This window comes from Cricetulus griseus, chromosome 3, assembly GCF_003668045.3.
Source record: "Cricetulus griseus strain 17A/GY chromosome 3, alternate assembly CriGri-PICRH-1.0, whole genome shotgun sequence".
NCBI classification, from domain to species: Eukaryota; Metazoa; Chordata; class Mammalia; order Rodentia; family Cricetidae; genus Cricetulus; species Cricetulus griseus.
Genome location: NC_048596.1, coordinates 74,188,494 through 74,215,740, shown reverse-complemented (window position 1 = coordinate 74,215,740; position 27,247 = coordinate 74,188,494). Strand labels below are relative to the sequence as shown.

The following is a 27,247-nucleotide window of genomic DNA, read 5'->3' as shown; positions in this document are numbered from 1 at the left end:
TATTTTAGGACTGCCACAACTAGGCTGCAAGACAGGAAAAATAGATTATGGTGGCCTCCGGATGGTGCACGTTTGTAATCCCCAGACTAGCGAGACTGAAGCAGGAAGGTCTTGGGTTCGAGGCCATACTAGACTCAGAAAAATGCTCTTGTCAGGGCGGTGGTGGCACCCGCCTTTAATCCCAGCATTTGGGAGGCAGAGGCAGGCGGATCTTTGTGAGTTTGAGACCAGCCTGGTCTACAAGAGCTAGTTCCAGGACAGCCCCCAAAGCCACAGAGAAACCCTGTCTAGAAAAAAAAAATGCTCTGGCTGTCTATCTGAACTTCAGATGGCCTCAAGATGATGGATCAACCAGATCTTCTGCCTCAACTTCCAGAGGGGACTATAGGAGTGCCTCTGTGTCCAGTTAGATGCTCATCTATCCTTATTTTCTTTTCCTTCTTTCTATCCTTCCCCTTCCTTCCTTCCTTCCTTCCTTCCTTCCTTCCTTCCTTCCTTCCTTCCTTCCTCTCTTCTTTTAGACAAGGTGTTTGTAACCCTGGCTGGTGTCATGAGTGCCAGGATTAAAGGCACATGCCATGTACTTCTGGCTGTTGTTGAACCAGGATTATACCGTTATAAAAATTATTAATTTTATTTTGGTTTTTCAAGACATTGCCCGGCTGTCCTGGAACTCACTTTGTAGGCCTCGAACTCACAGAGGCCAAGCTGCCAATCTTCCTCTGCTTCCAGGTTGCTGGGATTAAAGGTGTGCACACCACTGCCTGGCTTATTTATTTTAAAGTAAGATCTCAAGTAGGCCAGGCTGGCCTTGGCTTTCTATGTAGCAAAAGACCATGAACTCCTGCTCCTCCTGCCTCTACCTCCCTAGTGCTGGGATTATAGACATATCAGCACACCCTGGTACTTTTATTGTTTTCCGGGGATAAAACAGAAGGCCCTGAGCACCGTAGGCAAGTGCGCTGCCATTGAACTATATAGCCTTAGTCATCAGGGTCCCACTGCAAATCCCAGGTCAGTCATGAGTTTGTATTCTCCTGCCTTCCAAGTGCTGGAGTTACTGGTGTGTGCCACAACACCTGTGCTGAAATGCTTTGTACACTCATAAACATATATTCCAAAATGGGCTAACATAATTTTTCACTTTCAGATAGACTGCACTGTTGTGGAATATTTGTATACAATGTGAAGACACATCATTGTGATTGGTTGGATAGAGAGCTGAATGGCCAATAGCTAGGCAGGAAAGAATAGGATTTCCAGGAAGAGAGAGAATGCTGGGAAGAAAAAAGGCAGAAACACCAGGAATAATACACAAGTGGGACACACAGTACAGAAGAGAGGTAAACAGTGAACCATGCAATGGGAGGTAGATTAATAGAAGCCGGTCAATTGAGTTGTAAGAGTTAGTTGGGACAAAGCCTACGCTAAGGCCAAGCTTTCATAATTAATAAATCTCCCTGTTGTTATTTGGGGCCTGGGGAATCCAAATATAGTCTGACAAGAAAGTTTGGTACACTGCACAAAAAGTAAATTAATAAAAAAAGCATTTATTAGAAGAGCATAAGGCTGAGGGAAAACTTCCAGAGACCAGCTCAGGAGTGGGAAACAATGGAGGCTCCTTGCTGAAGCAGGGCAGGCCTGTAGCTCTTCTCACTCTCCAGCCTAGCTAGGAAGGTCTGTAGCTCACAGATGGGAACTCCTCTGCCTGCAGGTCAGTGTGTCCTGAGCAGCCCGTGTCAAGGGAAACGGCAGAGGAAGTCATGCAGAGGCAAGGCCAGGAACCCTGACATGGAGATTCCCAAGGTGTCAGAGATACAGGCAGCCTCCATGGCAAATTCTCGGTGCTTGTCACTGGTCTAGGAGAGCAAAGAACAAGGGTTAGGCTTCCATTCACAAGACTCTTGAGGCCAAAGCCACAGCCCATGCCCAACAGATACAGACCTCAAGAGCAACGTTGTGGTAGGTATTCACATAGGCAGCTCCACCCAGGAACCCTTCATACAGGACGATGGCAAAGATGAGGTAGATGCTGGGCAGGAAGCTCAGAAATACGTCTGCCAGTAGGACGGCAAGGTTGAGGCACTGTGGGCAGTGGCAAGCAGAGGCTTCAGATTGGGCAACAGCACAGCATGGAGGTAGCGTGTCCCAAAGAGGCCAGTTATAGGAAACCCTGGGGAAGGAAACGGCTAACAGGCCTGGGTAGGACCTCAAGGCCCAGCTGGGCCTGCAGGACCCTGAGATCTTGGTGAGCCTTTCCTGGCCCCATCCTCATCCCCACACATCTTACAGGTCCCTCCCCTTCCCTTTCTCCCGTAACTCCTAACCTGGAATGCTGCTCAAGCATCCCTCACTGGTGATCTCTCCACTTGGATCAGGGTAATTCCCACTGTAGTCACTGGCCATCTCATTTCCTCCTTTGTTTGTTTTCCTGATGGCCTGAGCCATCATATCCAGACTGCCCCTCCCCCCTGCAAATCTAAGTCAGACCTTGTGCTTCACAGGCAAATACTCTACTAGAGTCTCATCTTCAACACCCCAGGACTCCCCTGAACATCCCCTATACTCCCCGAACTACTGGACTGAGACCAATGGGTCATTTGACAATAGGACTCCCTAGCTGTGTCACTGCATCTAGCCAGGGATACTTCTGAACATCCACAATGTACAAGACAATAACACTACATAATTATCAGGCTCCAAATGTCAAGACCATAAAAATTTGGAAAGATGACTCAGTGACTAATAAGCACCTGCTGTTGTTGCAGAGGACCTGGGTTTGGTTCCCAGCACCCACGTGGTGGCTCACAACTATCTCTAATTCCAGTTCCAGAGGACTTTGACACCCTTTCTGGCCTCCACAAGTGCCAGGCACACAAGTGGTTTACATACATACATGCAGGCAAACATTCATATACATAAATTAAAAAAAAAGAGGGTCCAGGAGTGGTGTAGTACGCCTTTAATCCCAGCACTCCAGAGGCAGAGACAGGTAAATCTCTCTGAGTTTGAGGCCTGCCTGGTCTACAAAATGTATTCCATGACAGTCAAGGATACACAGAGACCTAGTCTCAAAAAGTCAAAAAATTTTAAGAGTGCTGGAGTTGAGAAACCATAGTTTTCATGTTCTCACTTGAAAAAGCCTCTTTGATCCCCCACTTGAGGGTGACAAGCCCTCCTCTGACCCAAGTTCTTCAGGAGTGTTCTGCTATTCCAGGACACTATGTGTTCTCCCTCCAGTGTGGGTCACCATCTGATGGCTCATAGGCTCCACACACAAAGAATTAACTGGAGATGTGTTAACCAGGGACCAGGTCTCCTCTTTCTAAAGTCATCACCGAGTCTGAGAAGGCTCAGAGATCTGCATAAGAACACACTCTGGTGATAGAGATGCAAGGGGCAGGGCTGCAAACCTGCACCTGTGGTTTGAGGCCTGGTGCTATGGGTAATGGTAGGGATTCAGGAATCAGGCTCACAACTCAGACAGTAACCTAAAGCTTTTGGAGACATCCAGAATCTCCAGGTGCAAATGGCTGACAGCTGTTGACCTAGCCTTGGGCTAACAGCACCAGCCAAATCAACAGGAGGGTCAGAGGCCATGGACTCTTGTCTGAGCTTCAGAATATAATCTATATTCTGTATTTCACCATGGAATTAAGTTCTTTTTTACATTAAAAACTTATTATATTTATTTGGTGTATATGTGCACTTATGCACTTATATGAAAATCAGATAGCAAACTCAGGTTGTTAGGATTGATGGCATTGGTGCAACACTTTGCAACCCCCCCTTTTAATTTTTTAATTTTTGTTTCTTAAAGGCAGGATTTCTTGGTATAGCTCTGGCTGTCCTGGGACTCACTATGTAGACCAGGCTGGCCTCAAACTCACAGAGATCCACCAGTCTCTGCCTCCTGAGTGCTGGGATTAAAGGTGTGTGCCACCAACTCCCGGCATTTTTGTTTGTTTGTTTTTGAGTGTACAAGTGTGTGTATGTGCCAGTGTACATGTGTGTGGAGATCAGAGAATTTTCAGTAATTGATTCTCTCATTCCACCCTGTGGAACCTGGGGATTGCACTCAGGTCACTAGGCTTGGTGGTAACAAGTACCCTTACCTGCTGAAGCATCTTCCTGGCCCATCAAGTAAGTTTTAAAAAATATTTTTAAGTACACATATTTTTTGAGGTGTGGCACTTGTGTGGATATAGAAGGAAACTTCTGGGAGTCACTTTTCTCCTTCCACAATGTGGATTCCAAGGATCAAACTTGGGTGGTTAGGCTTGGTGGCAGCACCCATACCAGCTGAGCCATCTCTTTAGCACCATGAACTGAGGTTTTCAATTCAAGGATAAAGTACTTTCCTGTAACGCAGGGAATGCATCCCTTTACACTTGGGAACAGAAGTGCTTTGTTTTAGATGTTTGGAATACTTGCATATACAAGATAGATCTTGGAATAGGAGCCTACTCTAACTATGAAACTCATTTTTCTTTTTTCTTTTTTTTGGTTTTTCAAGACAGGGTTTCTCTGTGTAGCTTTGGAGCCTATCCTGGTACTTGCTCTGGAGACCAGGCTGGCCTCGAACTCACAGAGATCCACCTGCCTCTGCCTCCCGAGTGCTGGGATTAAAGGAATCGCCACCAACGCCCGGCCGAAACTCATTTTTCACGTATACTCTATACATGTGACTCTATGCATATAGTAATTTTTCTCATGAAACCAAGTTTCATGGTGTGGGATTTTGCATTTGTGATGTCATGCAAATTAGTATTTTGCATTTTGCATTCAGATGTTATATTAGGGATGCTGAACCTGCAGCCAGAGGTTTAAAAGTCACTTTAGGGCTGTAGATCTCTAGATGAGTGCTGGTGTGTGAGGCTCCTCTTGGGAGACTGCTACAAAGAGCCAAGAACCACAGATCTCTGTTTGCTAAGTGCAGCTGAATTTGCTCCCAGCAATTATTCACTGATAAAAACACTCACTTGACCAAAATGCTACTGATTCTAAATAACCTAACCTAACTCGAAAGAATATAGGTACGAACAGTATGCCTCCATCTGATTTAAAAATGTCTCTTTGCATAAAGTGTTAGCAAATCATCAAGAAACACATTTCGGCTGATTAAAATGTGGTACAAGCCAGGCATGGGGGCATATACCTGAAATCCCAGCACTCTGGAAACAGAAGCAGGAGGATCATCAAGTTCAAGATCAGCCTGGGCAACACAGTAAGACCCTGCCTTAAAAACAAACAAACAAACAAACAAAAGATGAGCCGGGTGTTGGTGGAGCATGCCTATGATCCCAGCGCTCGGGAGGCAGAGGCAGGAGGATCTCTATGAGGTTGAAGCCAGCCTGATCTACAGAGTGAGTTCAAGAACAGGCTCCAAAGCAATATAGATTAACCCTGTCTCAGAACCGCCCCCCCCCCAGAAAAACCCAACAACAACAAAAAGATGCGAGCTTGGAGAGATGACTCAGTGGTTAAGAACACAAGCTGCTCTTCTAAAGGACCTAGGTTCAGTTCTCAGCACCTACATGGCAGCTCACAATCATCTGTAACTCTAGTTTCAGAGGATCCCGTCCCCTCTTCTGGCTTTTGTGGACACTGTATGCATGTAGTGCACAGATATACAAGCAGGAAAAAAAAAATACAAAAACACCCATACACATAGAAACAAATAAAACCTACAAACTCAAAACAAACAAAACCTACTAAGGCAGGGATAGGGGGTGGGGGTGTGGCAAGATGCCTCAGCAAGTTAAGACATTTGCCAGGCAGGTCTGTCAACCTGAATTTGAGCCCCAAAAACCTAGTAGAAGGATAGACAACTAAAAGTTGTTCCCTAGCTTCTATATTCAGGCCGGTATATGCACACCCTTGATTGTATACACACACACACACACACACACACACACACACACACACCATACCAAAATAAAATACATAAACATTATCTTATTAAAAAAAAATAAGCAGGGCTGGGCTGTGGTGGTTCGTGCCTTTAATCCTAGCATTCCGGAGGCAGAGGCAGATGGCTCTCTGTGAGTTCGAGGCCAGCCTGGTCTACAGAGTGAGTTCCAGGACAGTCAGGGCTGTTACACAGAAACTGTCTCAAAACAAACAAACAAACAAACAAACAAAAAGACCCAAATAAAAAAACACACAAAAAAATTGCCTCTAAATAAAAAGCTTGGGCTGACAAGATGGTTCACTGGGTAAAGGCACTTGCTTCCAAGTCCCATGACCTGAGTTTAATCCCTGGTTCTCTTCCACATGTGCGTCCTAATCCTCCAGGTTGTTCTGACCTCCACACACAGTATTTGGCAATAAAATAAATAAATAAGTAAAAATCTAATTACAACTTTTTAAATTGTAAAAATAAATAAGTAATGAGCTTGAAGGTTTAATAAACACCTCAATAAGAGCACTGACCTAGCAAGCACAAAGCCCCAGGTTCAATTACAAGAACCATAAAAACAAGCAAACAGCAAAAAGCCAGGCATGATAGTCCAAGTCTTTAATGCCAGCATCAGTGAAGCAGATCTATGAGCTCCAAGCCAGCCTGGTTTACATATTGAATTCTGGGCCAACCAGAGCAACACAGTGAGATCCTGTCTCAAAAACAACAAAACAAAACACAAAAATTAAAACAAACAACAATGAAACCAAAATAAACCAAAAAAATATATTATCCGACTCTTCCATTTTTTTCCCTCAATGTTGTTGCCCACATCTATTAAATATTTTAAGTTTTGCAGTACTAGAAATGAAACTCACAGCCTTACACAGGCTAGGCAAACACTCTACCACTGAGGTACACATCCTGCCCCACAAATCTATTTCTCCATGGGAAAACTGAGGCTTGTTAGAGGTTCAGAGACCTGCTCTGAGTCACACAGCTGTTCAGTACAGAAACTGGTATTTGCCCACAAGTCTGACTGGCTTCTGATGCTACCACACATTTTATATGGAGCCCTGCTGGTGTTTGGTGCTATCCGTAGAAATGCCAGAGTATACTAATATATTCTGCTGAGTGAGGGATGCTGGGAGACAAGTTGAGAATGGAAGAACAGGGCAGGGGCTCAGTACCTGCAGCAGGGCTAGGACCCAGATGAAACGGATTCGGCAACAGTAGAGAGAAGAGCGGGAGACAAACACACCAGTCTGGTATAGCATTTGGTACCTGAGGTAGGGGCAGGGAGGATGAGGTTAACCCCAGGTCCCCAACATCGAGGGGTCCTCCTAGCCCACTGCCCACTTGACAACTTCTCTCACCATCGGTACTGCTGAGAATGACTCAGGGATGTGTTCCGGAAAAAGAGGAGCTCAAACTGCATCAAAGACCAGACAAGTGGAGGTTTGTGGAGCCTCAGTTCTATTTCTCCTCCCATACCCCTTCCCAGCACCCCTCACTCACAAGTCCCTGGTTGATGAAATACTCAGCAAAGTAGACCAGCACCAAGGGGATGATATAGTGCAACAGGCCCTGGAAGAGCGGAAGATGTAAGTGGAAAACAGGAGGCAGAAGCTCCTCACAGGGCACCCGCAGGCCACCATTCAAACCTTGAACACTGTCCACCTTTCCTGGAACGGGAGATCCCAGCTGGAATCTAGAGAGCAGGGAGAAAGGGGGAGAAAGTTACACACTGAATGCTTAATGAGGCGCCATCACACAGCAAGCAACCAGCCATCAAGGCATCAATTTCGTATTTAAATGGCACCAGCTGCACACTTAATAGTGGGTAAAAAGATAAATTTCATACTTTGTACACATGTATACACACACACACACACACACACACACACACACACACACACTGATTTTTAAAAAGGAGCAAGACCGTAGATCAGTGTACAACTTTTCTCTGCTGACCCCATCCCAAACTCTCTGGCTGTGCTTTCTGTTTCTAAAATAGACTCTTTTCTCCCACAAGGCCTCAGCCAGAGCTGTTTCCTGAGCCTGGAACACAGTCACCTAGACATTCACAAGGGTGACTCCTGGACAGCCAAGTTTCAGCCCAACGATGACGATGCCCTTCAAAAACCCTTCTTAGGCTGACAGGATGGCTCAGTGGATGAGGGCACGCTGTCAAGCCTGAATGCATGGAGTTTAATTCCCAGAACTTCCACATTTGTGTACACGCCCTTCCCCAGCTCACCCCCACCCCCCAGTAAGTAAATGGTTTGTTGTTATTTTTAAAAGCTCTCTTGGGGGCTGGAGTGATGGCTCAGTGGTTAAGAGCACTGGCTGCTCTTCCAGTGGACCAGGGTTCAATTCCCAGCACCCACATGGCAACTCACAACTGTCTGTAATTCTAGTTCCAAGAGATGCCCTCTTCTGGCCTTTGCTGGCATGCAACATATCCATAGTGTAAATTCACAATACACAAAAATAAATCTTAGCCAGGTGTGTGTGGTGGCACTTGCCTTTGATCCCAGCACTTGAGAAACAGAGGCAGGTGGATATGTGAATTTGAGGCCATTCTGAGCTACAGAGTGAGTCCCAGGCCAGCAAGGTCCACACAAAGAGACTGTTTTTGTTTTTTGCTTCTTTGAGACAGGGTTTCTCAGTGTAGTCCTGGCTGTTTTGGAACTTGCACTGTAGTCCAGGCTGGCCTTGAACTCAGAGATCCACCTGCCTCTGCCTCCTGAGTGCTGGGATTAAAGGCAAGTGCCACCACCGCCCTTGGAGAGACTCTGTTAAAACAAACAAACAAAAACTTAAAACAACCTTCTATAAAGCAGAGAGCCCTTAATCCCCTGGTCCCTTTAACTGTCATGTTCTGGTTTTGTTCCTTTTTTCTTTTGAGGGTGTGTGTTTTGTCCTCTCCCTCCCTCCTTTCCTTTCTTTTTTGAAACAGGGTCTTATTATGTATCCCTGGCTGGTCTGGAACTCTTATATAGACGAGGGTGGAGATCTGCTTGTGTCTGCCTCCCAAGTGCTGGGATTAAAGGTGTGCACCACCACTTTAGGCCCTATCACTGTTTTATGTTCTGTGAAAATGTTCTCACTAATTCATCTTGAACACCACTGGTCTCAGCAATTGGAATGTCTGGCATGTGGTTAGTAAGTATACATGACTGCTTTGACCCAAAGCTGTACACCCAGCCTGTTCCTCTCAACTGTGTCCACCGTTGAGACCAAAACATTTAGGGGGAAGTGATTGTGTGTGTGTGGGGGGGGCTTTGTCTCCTACCTGGCTTTGACTCTGGGGTCTCAGTGCCTATGAGTGGCTGCCGGGCAGCAGTCTCTGCTTCATCCTTCCCTCCAGGGTCCTGGGGTTCAGGAGATGTGAGCAACAAGAAATAGCTGGGATAGAACACAAAAGCAACAGTTTGTGTGAGCTCTTCTTCCGACAGAAGAGCCCCAGCAGTCCTGCAGGCCACACCCTTCCAGGGGCTCCTTCACATCTGTATGTACCTAAAGATGGGGAACTCACATGTTCCCTAAGTTATCCAATCCTGTGCTATGAAAGCTTCAAATGTTGACAAATGCATCCTTTGAAACCCAACGTTGGCTCTTTGTTTCTACCTAGGGACCTCATTTGACTGGGTCCATATCAGTAGCAGCTCAATTCCATATCCTTGTTCTCATTATCCAACAAGCGCTCTCGTACCACTTCTTACACAGGTACCATTCTATAGTAATTTGTATTGAATGTGTTCCTTGACGTTTTTATACATACAGATACTGCACTCTGGTTTCCCTCACCCCACTCCTGTCTTCTTCCCTATGAACTCTCCTACCTCACAGATCCTTTTCTCATATTCATGTCTTCTTTTTCTCATATTCATGTCGCGCGCGCGCGCGCGCGCGCGCGTGTGTGTGTGTGTGTGTGTGTGTGTGTGTGTGTGTGTGACTCACTAAGTTTAACCAGAGCCTGTATCATCATGGGCTTTACTTCTTTATTTAGCTTTTCTGAGACAGGGTCTCACTGTGGCCCTGGATGGCCAAGAGCTTGATATGTAGACCAGGCTGGTCTCAAACTCACAGAGATCCACCTGCCTATGTTGCCCGAGTACTGGGATTAAAGGCATTTGCCATCATATCCAATTATCTATATTTATTTTTGAGCCAGGGTTTCCAACACGTGATCCCTCTGCTTTAGCCTCCCAAGTGTTGGGATTATAGGCTTTCACACTACACACATCCTGACTTCTTTTTTTCTATATGGCCTTGTCCTTGGAACAGGTCCCCAGACCTCAGCACGACTGACTCTATGACCGAAGTGCCACTTAGGCTGTAAAACTCAGCACATAGACAGTATCGCCTGCCAAAACTAAAACAATGACCTAATCCATCAAAGTTCATAGTTCTGGGAAAGTCTCTAAATGTACTAACCTCAATTTTTAGCTACTGTAGTTTCGCTTCTGGCTAACAGTTCTTGTTAACTGAAGTATGTCAACCCAGACCATAGTTTGGACTAAAAAGCTCACCCTGAGAAAGGCTCAGTGTTACACCAGGATCCTGAACACCCAGTGTAGTTGTCAACTGGCTAAGAAATACTTTTTATTGACTTAAACCCATGTCTGAGCAGTCCTCTTTGGTGAATACTCCACAGCAGTCTTGAGCTATAACATAAAGTTACAGGTTTAACTGGCTAGTTAATGTTTTCTTTCTTGCTTCCTTGGGGTGGGGGTAGGGGGCACACAGGGTCTCACTATATAGCTCTGGCTGTCCTGAGATTCATTATGTAGTCCAGGCTGGCCTCAAATTCACAGAGATGCACTTGCCTCTGCCTCCTGAGTGCTGGGTTTAAAGGCGTGAGCCACCACTCCTGGCTTAATGATATTTTCTACTACACACAAATACACATAGAACTAATACACTGCGCTCAATCCTAGTCAAGAATCTCGCTGTGCTGATGCTTCGCATTCATCAGCTGACACGAAAGGACAACCACTGTGATACTACAGAGACAACTGAGGGTAAGGAATGAAGTTGTCCAGAGTCACACAGCTAATACACGCCCACTCTGGTACTAAAATTAAGGGCTGTCCAGGGTTCAGAATCCACATGCCCTCACAACAAGGCTGAAGAGATCTGAAGATTGGATCAGGATCAAGTTCCTCTCCTCCTCCCACAGTTTTGTCCTTTGAGCCCAAGGACACTCACCTGGCCAGCAGCAGAACAGGGACCACCAACATAGAAAGCAGGGTGTGCTGAGGGGAAAGGCCAGCCTGGATGAGTCCCAAGTAAGACACCGATCCAAGAAGCCCTGCACCCCCAGTACCCGAGGACCACCAGGAGATCATAGCACTGAGGAGAACATAAGAGCATTTAGGAAGATGGGAGCAGCAGGGGGCACCCGCCTCTCATCTTCCTTCCTGACCAGCCTGCTTACCTGGGGTAGAAGGCGGTGAGTGAGAGGAAGGTGACCTCTCCTAGACCTGATGAGATGCTGGCCAAAACCACTCCTGGGAGGATGAAAAGCATATGGTGGACTTTAACTGAAAGTCACAGCCTCCTATGGCGTTTGATTATAGCCTCATCTCTCCATCAGCTCAGCGGGCTAATAACAGATTTGTCACTGAACAGATTGGACAGGCTCATCTGAAAGAGCCACACCCTCCTCCTCGTGTCTTCTCTGAGACTACATCCCATCCTCATCCTCCCAATTATTCAACCCTGCTCAGCCCAATCTATATTCAGTCCATCCATCTAGCCCTATTAACACCTCCAAATTGTTCCTACAGCCCACTCTGTTTGGAGAGTTCTAGCAGGTTTGTTTTTGAGACAAGGTTTCAGTTATGTAGTCCAGGTAGGCCTGGAACTTGCTATGTAGATCAGCATGGCCTGGCACTCTCCTTGTTTTTTGAGACACGATTTTGCTGTGAAGTTTAGGGTAGCCTTGAACTCACTATGTGGCCCAGACTAACCTCAAATTCACAATCCTGTCTCTCAAGTGTTAGAATTACAAGTGTGTGTTTGTGTGTGGTGTGGTGTGTGTGGTATGGTGTGTCCCAAACACCACTAGCAATCTTTTGAGGTTACAAACATACCTTTCACTCTGGGAAGCTGGGGAGGCTACCCCCACAGCACACTATGGAGGCTTCTCCCACCCACCTCACACATAGCTGCATACTCACCACTCAGGCTTAACCACACTGAGTGAGAAAAGGCAACCAGGATAAAGCTTCCAGCAGAAAAAACTCCAGTGACAAGGACCCGGGGACTGAGAAGAGATGGAGAAGAACTTAGAAGGTCACCTCCATGTGAGACTCGCCAGCCCCCTGCTATCTCCCCTCTCTGCCTTCCTCCTGCCACCCTGACCCAGACCTGTAGGGCAGCAAATGAAGGCCAAAAGGAGCCAGGAGTTTGATGACGAGGGTGGGAAGGATGTCTGCCAGGAGCACTGCCTGAGATAGGAGAACAGAGTAAGAGCCTTGACCCTCCCAGAGATTACCTTCCCAACCCAGTAGTGGAGTCAGCCAGTGAGACCTGCAGCAACTTCAGGCTCTGGGGCTAGACAGATCTGGGTTTACTCCCAGATTTCCCAGCTCTGCGCTCCTCTGATGGGTGTGAAGGCATTTACACACTCTGAACTTCAGTTTCCTCATCCCAAAAGGAGAAGCATGCAGTGCCTCATTCAGAAAGCTAGCTACCATGAGCTGCTATTTACCACTCACAGAAAAGGCCCCAGTCTTTTTCGTTTGTTTGTTTATTTTTCTAGACAGGGTTTTTCTGTGTAGCCTTGACTGTCCTGGAATTCACTCTGTAGACCAGGCTGGCTTTGAACTCACAGAGATCCGCCTGCCTCTGCCTCCTGAGTGCTGGGATTAAAGGTATGCGCTATCACTGGCAGGCATGAATTGTAATCTTGACTGGGTGCAGAGGGAATGAGGGTGCAAAGGCATGGATCATGAGGACCTTAGGTGGGTACTCACAGCTGTGGAGATGGAGTTGCAGTCAAATCGAGATGAACTGTTGTGGGTCATGGGTGTTGGGCTTGGCTCCACCTGTGGGAGAGAAGAAAATCTTTCCTATGAGGAGGCAAGAGGTTAAACAAGGCCCAGTCCCAGCTCTGTCATAAGTTGACAGATAGCTTTGGGTAGGCATGGGCTTCTTGGGGCCTTAGTTTTTTTATGTGCACAATGAAGGAGAGTGTTGATAAATATCTCAAACTATTGGCCCAGAGGCTGACGAAACCACCCCCAAATTGTATATAACATATTTAAGAACATTCATATAGAAATCTGGGTTTCTGGAAAATCTTGTCTTGGGCCAAATTCCCTACTGAACTTGGAAAGTGGAGGCTGTTGCTCTTAGGGTATGCATTTTCTCAATCATTAAGACAAGAAGTTCTACACAGGGGGTGACTTTACCTGCCAGCAACATTTGTAAAAAACATCTGGAGACATTCTTGGCTGTCAGTTTTGGTTGTTAGTGGGTAGAGGAATGGGATGCTACTAAACACCTACAATGTGTAGGACAAACTCACAACAGTCACCTGGCCCTAAATGTCAACAGGGCCCAGGTGACAAAGCACGCCACAAAAACAAGGTCTTACCCAGCCAGTTACTTGAGTTCCCCAACCTGGTATCCCTTGTTCTCTTCAGGATCCCTCCTGCCCTGATGTACGGGAGACTAGGGACTGTAACTCCCTTGGCCCACCCATGGCTACTTCATGAGTTTTTCAGGGGACCTCTGGCCCTGGGTGAGTCCCTAGCAGTTCCATAGGGACTAATCACATGGTGGTGGCAGAGAAGGGCTCACTTACATGGCTCTGGTTCCCAGATGCCTGCTTGTACTTGAGGATGTCATGGGCAGCACTCAGCATCACCACATATGAGAAGTTGTTGCAAAGGCCCAGGATCCTAGAATGAGGAGAGATCTTCACTTTCTGGCTTCCTCCCTTACATGTACCATTCAAATGCCAACCTCTTTTCTCTCTCTCCAACATCAGACTCAGGGTTAGAAATAGAGGCTTTGAGATTAGACCAGATCATGGCTAAGCAACAAGGCCTCTCCCAGGAAGATATCCCTGACTACTCTTTCTTCTATGCTGGCACCAAGATTCAGGTCTGGAGGCGTTTCTCAGCCAATACTGAGGTACAACAGAAATATCCAGGACTTGAAACCCAAGTCAGTTGCTTCCTATTTCTGTGGCCTTAGTGGACTCCTATGTAAAACGGGGGCAAGTTCTCACCTGACCTCATAGAGTGCTGGAGCAATCAAAATAATACCAGGGCTCCTTTTGATCCATAAAGCATTTTGTTTTTATTTTCATTTCCCAGAGCTGTGCTCAGGGCTAGGCAAAAGCAAACGGACTGTGGACAGAGCTCCATGAGCACCCGGAAGGCCCTGCTTTCAATACCCTGCACTACAAACAAAAACAATGGGGAGCTGGGCATGATGCTACAGGCCTGTAATCCTGGCACCTGGAAGGCAAAGGCAGGAGGGTTAGAAATTAAAGACAAGCCTCCACTGCCCAGAGTTTAAAGCTGGCCTGGGTGGGATACAAAGGCCTTTCCGTAAAAACAAAAACAAAAACAAAGTTGCAACTGAGTTGGTGGAAGGAAAACATTTAGTAACGCTGCAGATGGTAAGAGGCTCTGATCAACAAGTGATGGTGGTAATTTAATGGTATTTGGAAAGTTCACAGGTGGCCAAGGGTAAACCAGTTGACTCAGTATGTGTGGATCCATTAGCTTTTCTCAGCTTGACTCTCACTCCTTTTGTTCCAGTCGCACTTCTGCACAACTCTCAGACCACTTACCAGAAGCCCATCGCGTTCTTCCATTGGGCACTCTGGCTATCCAACGGAGGGGCTTGGGGCTCCGGGTCGGTCTCCTCCTCCCCTGGGGGGAAGAGAAGGCATGACCCACCACTCACTCCGCGACAGCCCCCCCCCCCCGCCCGGTGTGTTGTGTTTCCGAGCTCCTCAGGACCGTCGCGGGGCAGAGGCGGCCGGTCACTCTAAAGACAACTGACAAGAGCACTCACTCTGGGAATGCTCAAGGCGCCTCCACGAGCCCGCACAGCTCTCCATAGCATCGAGTTCGGGTCCACCAAAGGGCCCAGAGTCAGCGTGTGTTCCGAGTTGGCTTCAAGAGAACATACAAAAGTCTGGGACAGGTGGGTGCGAAGGATCAACGCCCAGGGGTCAGTCCCAGATCGGGCTGTCAGCTACACAGGACGGTCCATCAGCAGATCCTCGGATTTCCACCTCTTGTCCACCCACGCCCACCCGTCGGACCCCGCCCCCGGCCCCCCGGGCCTGTACCTTTAAGAGCAGCTGATCTCTCCCCAAGGTAGAATAGCAGGTTGGAGGGTCACGTGTCAGTACCAGTGCGTCTCCCATCACGTGGTTAGAAGTCTCCTCCCACTTCCGGGTCCTGTTTTCGTCTTTGGTCTTTCCAGTCTTCGGGGAGTGAGAAAAGGAGAGTTCGGAAGAATCCTGGAAGCACTGGTTTTGAACTGGAACTGTGGGAGCCACAAGTAGAGAGCCATAAAAAGCAGCACTCTAGAAGCCGCCAAATCTGCCAGGATTAGTTATGGCGCGGGAGGCTTCAGCTTCTTTCCTACTGCCCTCACTTGCCTGAAACAAATATGGCTACTTTTCTACTCCTGTCCCACGATCCACCCAACTCCCCTAGGACTAGTTCTGCTTGGGAGCAAAGGCTACCAGCCTCAGGTCCTTCTTATCTGTTGTCCTTACAGACTGGTAAAGACCTAAAATAAGCAACTGGGGGCATCTTAGAATGGAACAATTGCCTAGAAAGCGAAAAGATAGCACCCACCAAACAGGTTTTCATGAATTAACTGTGGCAACATTCAAGGCGTTAAATTCCCTTTGCCATATTATCCTACAACTAACAAATACCACGAAAGTAGTACAACCCCTGGTTTTATAGATGAGAAAACCAAGATCCCCTTCCTCCAATGTTAATCCTGCATTAGACCTATAGGTGACTTTAGATACCCAGTTAGCAATAAGAAATAGAGCAGAGGTGCTGAGTTCACTGAGCAAGAATGTTTTCTGTTCTGTGATGTCAGCCAGTTGTCCTCATTGGAAATGAGGAAATCGAGGCTGGGAGGGCAGTTGGAATTCATAGCCCCAAATAAAGTGTCCTTCCTTACCTTCCTGTTGGTGGTGGGGCAGCATCCTGATCATTCTTCATCAAGCCCAGTCCTCTGTTATGGCTTCTAGCAGCCTGTGCCCACTTCTACCAGCTCTTTTCAACCACCAGTCATTAAGATTGCTGTTTGCAATAAGCCCCCCTACGGTGTTCTTCCTAGATCACTCAACCAATGAGAAAAAGGTTCTAGAAATTCTGCAGCCTCTGTTCTTAAAGAACTCACAGAAAGCCGTGAGTGAGAAATAACCACCATACAAGAATAACCACAAGTGAGGAGGACACGGTCATTGGAGACACCAATCCGGGCTTTTCATCCCCTCAGAGAAGGGCTAATGGGTTGGAAGTGGGAAGCCAGAACTTCCACTAGCCTTATCCTCATTCCTACTGCATCTCCCAGATAAATCAGGAACCACAAACCCTAGCTTCCTCTCACTGAAGACTGTGGCTTGGAGGAGACGGAAATGGCTGAGGTGTGAATATAAGACCTGAGTCACTCCACTGCCCTTGCCACAATGCCCCCTCCCCCCTCTCCAACTCTTGAGTCTCCTGTTTGCAATTTTTTCTTCAGGCCCGATCCCCTGCCCTTTAGATCCAGATGTGCACCTGAACCTGAGTCACCTGGTCACTGTACAGCCATTTCCCTGCTGTCATGAAGTCATCCATGAGTGTGGGGGAGGTGCACAGGGCCTGGGGTGGAGATACGTCAGGGAGAGGCAGGGGAAGAGGAAGTGTCTTGGGTGCTGGGGAGGACTGGCTTGCATTAGTGGGTGGGGACGGATGGTCATTGTGAGCTTTCTGGACACACGGAGACCTACAGGATGGATTTTCTCCGGCTTCGCCTCCCTGGGCTGCATCAGGCCTTGAGGGGAGCACTGGTGAGAGAGGGCAAAGAGATACTAGAGGCTTTCAGCCCTTCCCTGGAGTGCCACCTTTCCTCCCCCCTCAGGCTTGGGGCCCCTTTCCTACAGTCAGTCTCTCCTGGGTTTCAATCCCCCCCCCCCCCCCCCGCCTCCATAAGCGCATGCATGTACTCCAGGCTAGGCCCTATTTTGGCCCTTACACAGATTTCCAATGGCAGATTTCTTACCTGGGCTTTTTTGGTGTAGTGCCCCCAGGGCAAGGGCTAGACTTCCCCTGAATGTCTTCACTCTGCTTTCTTCTCTTCTAGGATTCCTTCAGTGCTTTTGTGTCCTACCTCATAGGAGATACAGTCCCTACGGTAGAGAGGGAGCCACAGGCAGCTGAGGAACTGGGGGAAGTGGCTGCTGGGAACCCAGAGAAGGTTATAGAGGAGGAAGCCCAGGAGGAATTGGAGGGATTTAGGAGTGACCAGAGTGAAAGGGTAGGAGCACCTAGAGAGACTGTAAGATGCCAAGAAGGAAGTTTAGCGGGTGAACGGGCCTGGGGGTGGAGAGCAGACAGCTCCTCAAGGCCCCAAGCCGAAAGGCAGGACACTGGGTCCAGGGAGGCAGCAGAGGGTGCCAAGGGCCAGGAGCCAAATGCTCCACTGAAGCCTGAGGCAGGGCCTGGGACTCACAGAGACAGGGACAGTAATAAAGCCCAGGGTATCTGGGAGCATAGTGAGCAGGAAGTGAGCAGTGGGGAGCTGCTGAGAACCTGTGAACAAAAGGAAGAAAAAGAGGTGATCAGAGCAGCAGAGCCAGAGATGGCCAGGGGGCTGGAGTCACAGTCAGCCTGGCACAAGGAGCCTGAGGGCAATGATGCTGGTACTGAATGGCAGAACATAACAGAGGACGGCAGAGAGACAGACTGGGTGGCCAAGGAGGTAGCTGTAGAAACCGAGGGGTTTGGAGCCAAAGGGGCTGACAAGGAAGAAGAGAGGATAGCCCTGACAAGGGATGGCCAAAGTGCAAGGGCACAGGGAACACAAAACCCAGGGGCAGAATCTGAAGACTGGGCCATGTTGGGTAGAGAGGCCTGGACAGCCTCAGGCAGGGAGGAGGCTGATAATGTAGGCATTCAGGATGCAGAATATGGGTCAGACCCAGAAGATAGCATCCCAGAAGCTACTGGGAGAGACTGGGTCCTAGAAGAGGCTTGCAAAGGAGGCCAGCAGGATGGGATCAGTGAGAAGAGAGAGTCTGAAGCAAGACATCAGACCCAGATCCTGGAGATGGAGAAAACCAAAGAGATGACTGAAGGCCAGATAGCAGGGAAGGAGGAGGTGGGAGACCAGGAGACACAGGGAAGCTTTGAGGATGAGGAAATGCAAGGCTTAACCACTGGGGATAAGGGGGTGAGTCTAGAAGAGGGGGTGCAGGCAGAAGAGTCCCCCAGGGAGAAAAGAAGCCATGGGACTGCAGAGGCTGTGCTAGTCCCAGACAAGGAGGCTAAAGGTGAGCCTGACTTGGAAGAATCAGCAGAAGCTGGACCTGAGGAATTGTTTATGGGAGAGAAGAGTGAGGCAGCTCAGAAGAGACAAGAGGTATTGAGAGTTGAGGTCACTGAAGGACAGGACCCTGAGCTGATGGGAGGTTCCCAGATCTTGACTAAACAGCTTGAGGAAGAACAGAAGGGTCAGGAAGAGATTAGGCGAGCTCCGGACCTGAGCCCAGAGGGAATGCTAAGCTTGGAGGACTGTCCCCAGACTGTGGGGTTTGCAGGTCCTGAGCTAGAAGCCCAGGGAAACTGGAGAAGGGATGTGGACAGCATAAATACCCAGGAGGTAAAAGAAGCAGCTGAGGAAGAGATTGCAACAGGGCAGACAGTGGAGGTCCTGGCTGAAGGAGGCCAGGAATCCCAAGAGCCAGAGGTCCCAGGATGGGGAGCAGAGGTGGGACTGGTCTCTACAGCAGTGAACCAGCAGCTGGAAGGAAGCCAAGGAGCAGAGATAGTAACAGGCCAGTCAATGGGAGCTTCTGAGCCCTCAGAAAACAAGGCCAGTGAGGGGGAGGCTGCAGTGCCTTGGGAGGCAAACAGACTGTGTAGGAAGAAAAGGCTGGAGGAGGGCGCATTAAGCCTGCAGCACAGTGAAGATACACAGACCCGTTCTTCAGCTGCTGAGATTATCTTGGGTATCAGGACTGTGGGGGCAGAGGAAGGGCCTGAATGGGAAGCCAGAATGGTTCCAGAGAGGGAGTTTGGGAGAGCCTGGCATTCCAAAGGTAGAGAGGAGACTGGGGGAGGCACTGAGCTGGAAGAGGCTGCAGAGAAGCAATGTGGGCAGAAAATTGGCTCAGGGGGCTCAGCAGAAGAGAAAGTGACTGGCTATGATGTCCAAGAAATTGATGGGACTGGAGAGGGAGAGCAGGAGGAGATGAAGACATCTGTAAAGGCAGAAGGAATGAGGGGAATGGATGGTATGAATTTAGACTCCCAGACAGAGAGAGCTGAGGGGTCTATAACCATCATGGAGACTGAGGGGCCCCTAGGAGATCCAATGCTGTTGGAAAAAGAGGCTGAGGGAGGGCTATCAAGAGAGTGGAAGGGAGAGACACAAAAGCTACACGGTGTGGAGGATGCTGTGGGAGAAGCACAGAGGACAGAGATCCAGGAGAATGATCCAGAAGATCTAGAGGACACCTCAGGCCAGGAGAAGCAGCAGATACACCAAATCCCCACACTAGCTGTGCCTGGCTTCCCTGAACTGACTGAGGCCACACCAAGTGCCCCAGGGGAGGTGTACAGCAGCTGGAGTGAGGTGAGAGCCCCAACAGGACCCCAACAGGGACAAGCAGAGTCAGGAAATCAGTTCTCCACAGTCCTCTGTCCCTTGCCCTGCAGGCCCTGCTCCCTGGGTCCCGCCTGGACGTCTCTGTCCCTCGAAGTCGTGTGCTTCTCTCACGAAGTTCCTCAAAGCGGCGCTCAAGGCCCTCTTTGCGTCGAATCTCTGCTCCTGAGCCGCAGCAGCATGACCCTCCCAGTCCCCAACCCCAGGAGGCGCTGCTCCCTGAGCAGCCGCCTCTTCAGCCAGAGGAAACTTCAGAGCTAAGTGCCACAAGGCCTGAAGGGACTCCAGTGCCAGCCAGGAGAAAAGTCCTGGGACATGGGTAGGCACAGGGGCACTGCACTTGGGATGGTGAGGAGGTTGTGGGCACCTGGGATCCAGCTCCCATGGGTCTGTTCCTTCCACAGGTTTGGCTTTGCTCATCCTGGCATGATGCAGGAGCTGCAAGCCCGACTGAGTCGGCCAAAGCCACAGTGACAGGGCCTACAGCCCTTGCAAGACAGGCCTCCTAAGGGAGGGTAAGAATGCTCTACTGGACTCTGGTTATCCTTGACTCCCTCAGCTACCTGAACACATCTTTTTCATTCTCCTGGCCTCAGCTAAACCAGATGTTTATGAAGACCTTGAATCTAAGGAGCCTGATTTCCTATTGGAAGCTGGTGGAGCACCTGCCCCACTGGCATCTGCCATGGATCCTTGCCCTGGTGACCTTCCCATCTATCTAGGCTACGCAGGCGACTACAAGGAAGACAGTGATGGGGAGACTCTTCTCCCCTAAATCTTCCTTGTATGATCTCCCTCCCCAATTACCCATCATGCTAGAGCCCCACAGGGAGCTGTGTAAGGTAACACAACTCTGGGGTGGAAACCAGCCCAAAGGAAAGAAATTCAAGGGGCGGAAAGAGCACTGCCTGTAGTCAATGACCACAGACAGCAGACCAGTTGTTTTGCGTTTCCAAAATGATAGCTCAATATCACAACAACTCTTCAGGTTTCTATGGTAACCCCCAGGCCAGAGTTGGGGAATGTTGCAAGAACTCCAAGAATACAGGAGTAGAGAGAGGTTCTGGGTAAGCAGAAGCTTCCAACTGTTCCCGAGCTGTCTTGCTCTTTGGGTGTCAGACACTCCTGTGAAGATGTGGAGGCACAAAGTGGGCCAGAGGGCTTTATTAGGCACCAGCACGGTGACCTAACTCAAGAATGAAACAATAAATAAACAATCATTTCCTAAAAATAAATAAATATCCAAGAAATAAATATCTGGTGAGGACTGTTGGGTTTTCAAGTTATTGGGTCAGGGCTGGGGACTAGTGAAGCCCTGCCTGGTCTAAGGCAAATGGGCTAGAGACTGTCCTATACTGCCGGCCAGACTCCAGCCTTAGAGTCTTAATGGGTGTGGGAAGGGAGCTTAAAGGTCACTCCATAGGGCTGGAAGCTAGGTGTTAGGAACCCAAAGCCGGGTCTGGGTGTGGGGACATGGTCAGCAGCAGCAGGTCCCGAACAGCCCGAGATAGGACAAGCTCCAAGGAGTGTAGGAGCTGGTAGGTATAGAGCAGCTGGGGCCAGGACACCTGGGATGACACCTGCTTGGGGCCATCCAGAGCCCCTAGGAGCAGTTCCTTCCCTTCTTCCTCTTCCTCTTCCTCTTCTTCTTCTTCCTCCTCCTCCGCAGAGCAGTTAAATCCTGCAGCCAGCACCTGTGAGGAAAGACCTGTGGGTCACATGGTGCCACATCAAGAACCGGAGAGTTTTCACTCCTGCTGCCCATCACCTAATGACATCCGGGACCACAGGCCATGATTGCTCTGGACAGTCTCTGCCTCAGACCTCAGACCTCTGGTGTCAGCATCTCATGTCTTATCTGAGTCTGGTATTCTGTTTCCTTTTTCTTTAAGATCATTTAGATTTGTTTTAATGTGTGCCTGAGTGTGTGCGTGTGTAATACATGTGTGCAGAGCTTTCGGAGATGAAAAGAAGCATCAGGTCGCCTGGAACTGGAGTTCAGGATGGTTGTGAGCCATGATGTGGATGCTGGGACTCAAACTAGGGTTCTTTGCAAGAGCAAACAGTGCTCTTAACTGCTGAGCTATCTCTCCAGTCAAGTTTTAAAGTTTTTAATGGTTTATTTATTTTTATTTTATTTGTATGAGCATTTTGCCTGCATGTATGTATGTGCATTGCCTGCAAGACTGTTGTTCTCGGAGGCCAGAAGAGGGTGCTAGATGTCCTGAAACTGGTGTGGTGGATGTTGGTGAGCATTTACCCTCTGCAAGCACAGCAAGTGCTCCGAACTGCTGTGCCATCTCTCCAGCTCTTTGTTTCTTGTGTGTTTGTTTTTGCAGAATCTTCCTATGTAACTCCAGCATAGCCTTGAATTCACAATCCTCCTGCCTCAGCCTGTCAAGCATTTGGGACTACAGGAATGCATCACTATACTTGGCTTACTAGATTAAAAAAAATCCAAAAACCAACTTTTACATTTCTTTTATGTGTATGGATATTTTCCCTGCATGTATGCCTGATGCCAAGGAGTTGAGAAAAGGCATCAGATCCCTGGAACTGATAGCTGTGAGTTGCCATGTAAGTGCTGAGTATTGAATCCAGTTCCTTTGGAAGATCAGCCAGTGCTGTTAACCACTGAGCCATCTCTCCAGGCTCCTTACCTATTTTTTTTTTAATTAAAAAGAATGGCCCCAGTAGAACAAGGCACTACAAGCAGGTTGGGGTTAATCCCCTGGGTTGCCCTGGGGGTCGCTGCTTAGGAAATCCCTCTCTGTTATTAAGAAATTTTTTCAGGGTCAACGGGTGTGACATAACTACTTCCCGATCTTGCTTGCATTTTCTATTCTCCTTTTACTACAGTAAAATTTCTATTGCCCTCTGAAGTGTCTAGGAGAATCTGAGTGATGTCAGAATTGGAGGGAGAAGATGGCAAAGTCTGTCCCAGGTGACCCTGGGTTCTTCTTCCCTCAGAGTTTAGTCCCCAAGAACAGGCAGAGCCTTTGGGCAGAGGCAGGCTCTGATGCCACTACTCACACACAGGATCTGGACTGCCTCATTAGGCTTCTTCAACCTGATTCACAGTGAGCCCATTTTGCTTGTAGATCCCTAGGGATCAAGGGGATAGTGGGCACTCTACCTGGAAGCGGAAGTGTCTGTGCAGGTCCCGGAGATCCAGCCTCATGGCCCATAGCTGACCCCTTTCTGAGCTGGTCCAGGTCCCCTGGTTTCCCAGCCCTTCCAGCAGGGCAGGGAAGGGCCGAAGTGTGGTGGAAAGGAAGCAGAGCCTCTCCGGGTCCTATTAAAGGGAAGGGAATGATCAACAGACACCCAAAGAACACCAAACCCAGCTCCATCTTTATGTGGTCTCTTTCTAATCCCAGCTTTCATTCCATCCTCAAATTTACTCTTTAAAAAATGTATTATGTTGGCTGTGGTGGAACCCGTCTTTAATCCCAGCACTGGAGAGGCAGAGACAGGTAGATATATGTAAATTTGAGGCCAGCCTGCTTTACCTAGTGAGTTCCAGGACAGCCAGAACAATTAGTGGGACACTGTCTCAAAAACCCAAACAAAACATAATTATTACATTTTGTTTGTTTATAGCATGTATGTATGTGTGAACATGCCCGTGGAAGTCAAAGGACAACTTGTTGGAATTGGTTCTCTCCTTCCACCATGGGGGTTCCAGGGGTTGAACTCAGGTTGTTAGGCTTGACAGCAGGCTCCTTTATCTACTGAGACATCTTGCTGCCTCCTTGAATTGATTCTTGTGTTCCCCCACCATTGCTTTGAGCTCTACCCCGTCTCCTTCTTAGACCATATTCTCCTCTAGCCTCAACTCAGTTCCCTCCATCCACAGCCTCATTTTACTCCTTCCTTTGTCACCCAATCTAACCTGCCAATCACATCCCGTTTCCAACATCTCTACCTGCTTTCCTACCCAATTGCCACTACCAACCCTCCCTCTGCAGTCTCAAATTCATTGTTTGCCCATTCTACCCACTTCTTCCACCCCCTAGCCTAATTTTCACCCACATCTACAATGGTCTTCTTAGCTCTGACCTGACCTGCCACTCCCGTCGCAGTGACCAACCAGCCCATCTCTTTCCCACAACTGCCTCCATTCCCAATCTCATTACAATCCCGGCTCCACCTCTTCCCCCACCCAGAGTCATTCTCATCATCTCCCTGTTCCCATCTTCATATTCGAGCATGCTTCATCTCCCTCTCCGTTCCTCTCCTATCTTGCTCTCTCTCAAATGGAAGTCTTTGCCTTCCAAGTACTGGGATTACAGATGTGTGCCACCATCCTCAGCTTCCGGCTTTACCTCTATACACAGAGGCTTATTAGCCGCATAAACCCGCAAATCCATGTTCACTCAAGCCCTTGTCCATGTACCGTGCTTTACTCCCAGTCTTCCCACCCCCTGCCCTTCACTCACAGAGAGGTGACGCCATGCTTGGAAGGTCAGAGAAACATTGGGGAGATGGTGCCCCAGGGGCAGGAGGTCCAGGTTCACTCCTGGCAGTCTCGATTCAGCCTGAAGGGTAAGTTCTGTTAGGGGGGCCCAGTAAGACTTGGGGGTGTCCCCACCTCCAGACCCGACTGCTTTGTTAGGGAGACTCACAAAGCTGTGGACATAGCCCTGAGCCTCAGAGAGCAGCTTCCTGGCAAGGTACAGGCTGACTGTGAATTCCCTGCGCAGCTCCTGCAAGCTCAGGGGACCTGTTGGGAACCCCCAGGCACCAGCTTGTACCAGAAGCAAGGGTAACAGCAGCAGGCTGAGCCCTGGAGAGAGGAGGAAAGGGGGACAAGACAAAGGCCTGAGAGCCCTGGAGAAGAGAACAAATCTATACAAGCACCAAATCTTTTTGACTGGTGTCTTCAAGCTGCCCCCTCAGAGCTACCATTTGGACCACAGAGGCTGCCCTGTGCCATCTGTGCACAAGTGCCACGGTTGTAAGAAGGTCACTAGTGCTTTCTCCATTTTGCAGTGGAAAAGGATCCTGAGACTGGGTAAAGTGACTAGCCAAAGCTAGACAGTGAGAGGGACAGGGAGGCAGGGCTGGATTCCAGATCTGTCCATACACAGGCCAGTATGCTCCCCCTGCCCCGGGGAACTCAGACGAAGTAACCACCTGCCCCAGAAGTGGGGACACTGTGTTCTGTCAAGGATTCCTTGGGCTCATCCAGGTAGCTCTGGTGCTTTGAACTGACCTAGGGCCATGGGGGAGACCTGGCAAAGCCATTGGCTCTATTCCAGGGACTCAGACGGAAGATGGTAAGGCCACGGTGCACTGGAGCCCTTCTGGGGGTAAATCAGCAATGTGGTACTGGTGGGTGGCACAGATGGGAGTGAGGAGGCTAGCTTCCTAGTCCTCCCTTGAGCAGGTCACTCCTTATCCCTGTGTCCTAGGCTCCCAAGAGGGGAGCAGGGTTGCGGAGTGGGGGGCAGTTGTGAAGAGGGCAGTCTTCAGAAGTTTCTCTCTCAACTGGGAGTTAAACAATTCCTTTCTAAATCCAAACCCAAACAATCCCCAAATCCACCCCCACTCCTGCTCCTCTCCAAGCCCCGTCTCTGTCCATTCATAATCTCTAACCTGCCTCTAAGTGCCCTTGGTAGAGGTTAATGGACTTTCAGAAGTAGGCAGTGCCTGAGATCTCTGGTATTCAGGCTTCTTGGCTTGGGAGCCACTCTGACTCTCTAGCACCCTAGAGACTAAAGCAAAACAGAATTCTTCCTAGCTCTAGGATCAGAACACATACCCTTGGGCCCCGGTAAATATTATACCCCAGAGGAAGCTGTGCTAGCTCATGCCCACCTACCACCTCTCTAAGCTCTGGGCTTTCTAAGACCCCCTTTGTAGTGAATCCTGCCCTCACCCTCCAGCTCTTAGTCCTACCCAGCCCTGCCACTTGTCCCTCTCAGTTCTTTTCCTGGCTCCTCAGTTACCAGCTACAGACTGGACAACCTTGGAAGCTTCAGAGGGGCTGCCCCCTTGGTCCCCGTTACCAGCTCCCCCTCCCCATGCTATTCCTCTGACTGTCCTTAGTTCTCAGCTCATCTTTATTTGTCTACATAGTCCTACTCCTGGCCAGATTGCTTAACCAGTCCTCCTTACACATCCCAGCCTGGGTAAAACTGCAATCCCACTGCTCTAGCCCCTGCTCACTTACACCAGTCTCATTGCGTGGTCAGCCAACTATGCCCATTAGCTTGACCAACATGTTGCCCCTCAGTCCTCTACCCCAACCGTACCTGTTAAACTCTCCCAGGCTCCACCAAACCTCCCACCCATCTCCCAGTCCCATCTTTCAACTCACGCCAGCCAAGGCCTCCTGTCACCTGGCCCATGTCAGGGCCCAGCCTCTGTGTGCAGCCATCTCCTGGGTAGGGGGCTCTTATACTGGGGGCTGCGCCCAGTTTCACTTTCTGTCCTGCTTGTACTTTCAGCTTTGTGCTCACTAAGTCTTCCCTTCTAAAATGGGGAAATGTGATTTCCCTTCCCAGAGGGGGAAGCATGGGGGTGGCGGGAAGCTAGGGTTTCAGCCCATCTGAGCTCCAGACCCACTGTTGGGCTCCCAGGTCTGGTCCTTCCCTCAACTCCGCACCTCTGGGGCTCTGTCCACTCACATAGTTCTGTCCACTGGTGGGACCCAAAAGACCTAACCTCCTCATACTGTCAATAGCATCCAAGGGTCATTGCCAGTCCATTGTCCCATGAATGACAGATGGCCAGGTAAGGGAATTACCCATAACAGGGGACTTGGTGGGGTTGACTCATCCATACCCTCATTTGGTTTACCAGATGGCTGAAGAGTGTGCGGGAAGTCATAGCTCCATAGTGAGGAATGAGTCTGTATGGGGCTGGCAGGGACTAGTTTGATGCACTGAGAGCTGGCATTCAGGTGTCTGTAACCAAGTGTTAGGGCTGAAGGAGACCCATCTTCAGGCCATAGTATCATGATCAGCTTTATTCAGACAATGGCTCAGTCTATGGTCAGAGTTACATAGGATTAGGGCTCAATCCATATCAAGGGTTAGAACTTGGTCTAGGGCTGAACTCAGTGCCTCGTCTGGGGACAGTGTGTGTGCTCTCTCTGTGCTTGGGGCCAGAGCTATCAGTGAACCCTCTGCTTGTGGCTGGTCAGTTAGACTTGGGGCTCCATCAGTAACAGAGCTCTGTGACTCAGGTGAGGTGGAAGCTTAGGCTAGGATAAGACCTCAACCAATGACCAGAACTGAGGTTCAGCCTGTGGCCAGCTTGGGTTGTATAAGAGTCAAGCCTCAGCCACCACCCACAGTAGTCCCAGTGTTTCAGCACCATTAAGATCACGGTCAGGGATAGAGCCTGACCACGGCCTCCCTTCTAGCACAATCCTGCTCTCGGCCACACCCTTGATTTCCCATCTTCTGAGAGAGCATGGGGGTTTCTTGGTCTTCCCCAACTCCCACTTTCCTTTTGGGA

The 27,247-nt window shown here is 49.1% G+C and overlaps 3 protein-coding genes across 15 annotated transcripts; 1 reads left to right on the top strand and 2 right to left on the bottom strand.

The window, feature by feature from the left end:
* Window positions 1–1,530: 1,530 nt before the first annotated feature.
* Window positions 1,531–16,808, bottom strand: Cln3 (CLN3 lysosomal/endosomal transmembrane protein, battenin). Of its 10 annotated transcripts, XM_035442219.1 has the most exons (18): window positions 16,705–16,808; window positions 16,088–16,242; window positions 15,231–15,430; window positions 14,951–15,051; window positions 14,724–14,805; window positions 13,725–13,821; window positions 12,892–12,963; window positions 12,284–12,363; window positions 12,094–12,179; window positions 11,349–11,421; window positions 11,120–11,263; window positions 9,201–9,313; window positions 7,567–7,613; window positions 7,421–7,489; window positions 7,279–7,334; window positions 7,093–7,186; window positions 1,945–2,085; window positions 1,531–1,859 (listed from the first exon to the last, which is right to left on the bottom strand). In XM_035442219.1, the coding sequence occupies exons 4-18, from the start codon at window positions 14,994–14,996 to the stop codon at window positions 1,740–1,742; spliced, it is 1,320 nt and encodes a 439-aa protein (XP_035298110.1). In that variant the 5' UTR covers window positions 14,997–15,051; window positions 15,231–15,430; window positions 16,088–16,242; window positions 16,705–16,808; the 3' UTR covers window positions 1,531–1,739. The 10 variants fall into 10 exon arrangements, 9 of the variants coding, with proteins under 9 accessions (XP_035298110.1, XP_027260463.1, XP_035298112.1 ...); XR_004769086.1 differs by lacking the exon at window positions 16,705–16,808 and having other exon boundaries at window positions 1,945–2,189; window positions 16,088–16,619; XM_027404662.2 differs by lacking the exon at window positions 16,088–16,242 and having other exon boundaries at window positions 16,705–16,792.
* On the top strand, window positions 16,802–22,245 carry Apobr (apolipoprotein B receptor). Of its 4 annotated transcripts, XR_004769085.1 has the most exons (6): window positions 16,802–16,961; window positions 17,255–19,747; window positions 19,831–20,096; window positions 20,182–20,292; window positions 21,447–21,644; window positions 22,117–22,245. XR_004769085.1 is itself a non-coding variant. In XM_035442217.1 (5 exons), the coding sequence occupies exons 1-4, from the start codon at window positions 16,905–16,907 to the stop codon at window positions 20,249–20,251; spliced, it is 2,886 nt and encodes a 961-aa protein (XP_035298108.1). In that variant the 5' UTR covers window positions 16,802–16,904; the 3' UTR covers window positions 20,252–20,292; window positions 21,447–22,245. The 4 variants fall into 4 exon arrangements, 3 of the variants coding, with proteins under 3 accessions (XP_035298108.1, XP_035298109.1, XP_035298107.1); XM_035442217.1 differs by having other exon boundaries at window positions 21,447–22,245; XM_035442218.1 differs by lacking the exons at window positions 21,447–21,644; window positions 22,117–22,245 and adding an exon at window positions 20,374–21,044.
* Window positions 21,168–26,133, bottom strand: Il27 (interleukin 27). The gene is made up of 5 exons (XM_027404665.2): window positions 26,103–26,133; window positions 24,406–24,566; window positions 24,220–24,318; window positions 22,914–23,072; window positions 21,168–21,471 (listed from the first exon to the last, which is right to left on the bottom strand). The coding sequence occupies exons 1-5, from the start codon at window positions 26,131–26,133 to the stop codon at window positions 21,217–21,219; spliced, it is 705 nt and encodes a 234-aa protein (XP_027260466.1). The 3' UTR covers window positions 21,168–21,216.
* Between the last annotated feature and the right edge of the window lie 1,114 nt (window positions 26,134–27,247).

Coding starts and splice junctions, on each gene's coding strand:
- Apobr (XM_035442217.1), top strand. CDS start 16,905: ATGGATTTTCTCCGGCTTCGCCTCCCTGGGCTGCATCAGGCCTTGAGG. Junction 16,962..17,254: donor AGGCCTTGAGGGGAGCACTG/GTGAGAGAGGGC, acceptor CTTCTCTTCTAG/GATTCCTTCAGTGCTTTTGT. Junction 20,097..20,181: donor AGAAAAGTCCTGGGACATGG/GTAGGCACAGGG, acceptor TTCCTTCCACAG/GTTTGGCTTTGCTCATCCTG.
- Cln3 (XM_035442219.1), bottom strand. CDS start 14,996: ATGGAGAGCTGTGCGGGCTCGTGGAGGCGCCTTGAGCATTCCCAGA. Junction 12,364..12,891: donor GCAACTCCATCTCCACAGCT/GTGAGTACCCAC, acceptor CTCCTATCTCAG/GCAGTGCTCCTGGCAGACAT. Junction 11,422..12,093: donor AGTGTGGTTAAGCCTGAGTG/GTGAGTATGCAG, acceptor TCATCCTCCCAG/GAGTGGTTTTGGCCAGCATC.
- Il27 (XM_027404665.2), bottom strand. CDS start 26,133: ATGGGCCAGGTGACAGGAGGCCTTGGCTGGC. Junction 24,567..26,102: donor GACAGGAGGCCTTGGCTGGC/GTGAGTTGAAAG, acceptor TCCTCTCTCCAG/GGCTCAGCCTGCTGCTGTTA. Junction 24,319..24,405: donor AGGGCTATGTCCACAGCTTT/GTGAGTCTCCCT, acceptor CTTACCCTTCAG/GCTGAATCGAGACTGCCAGG.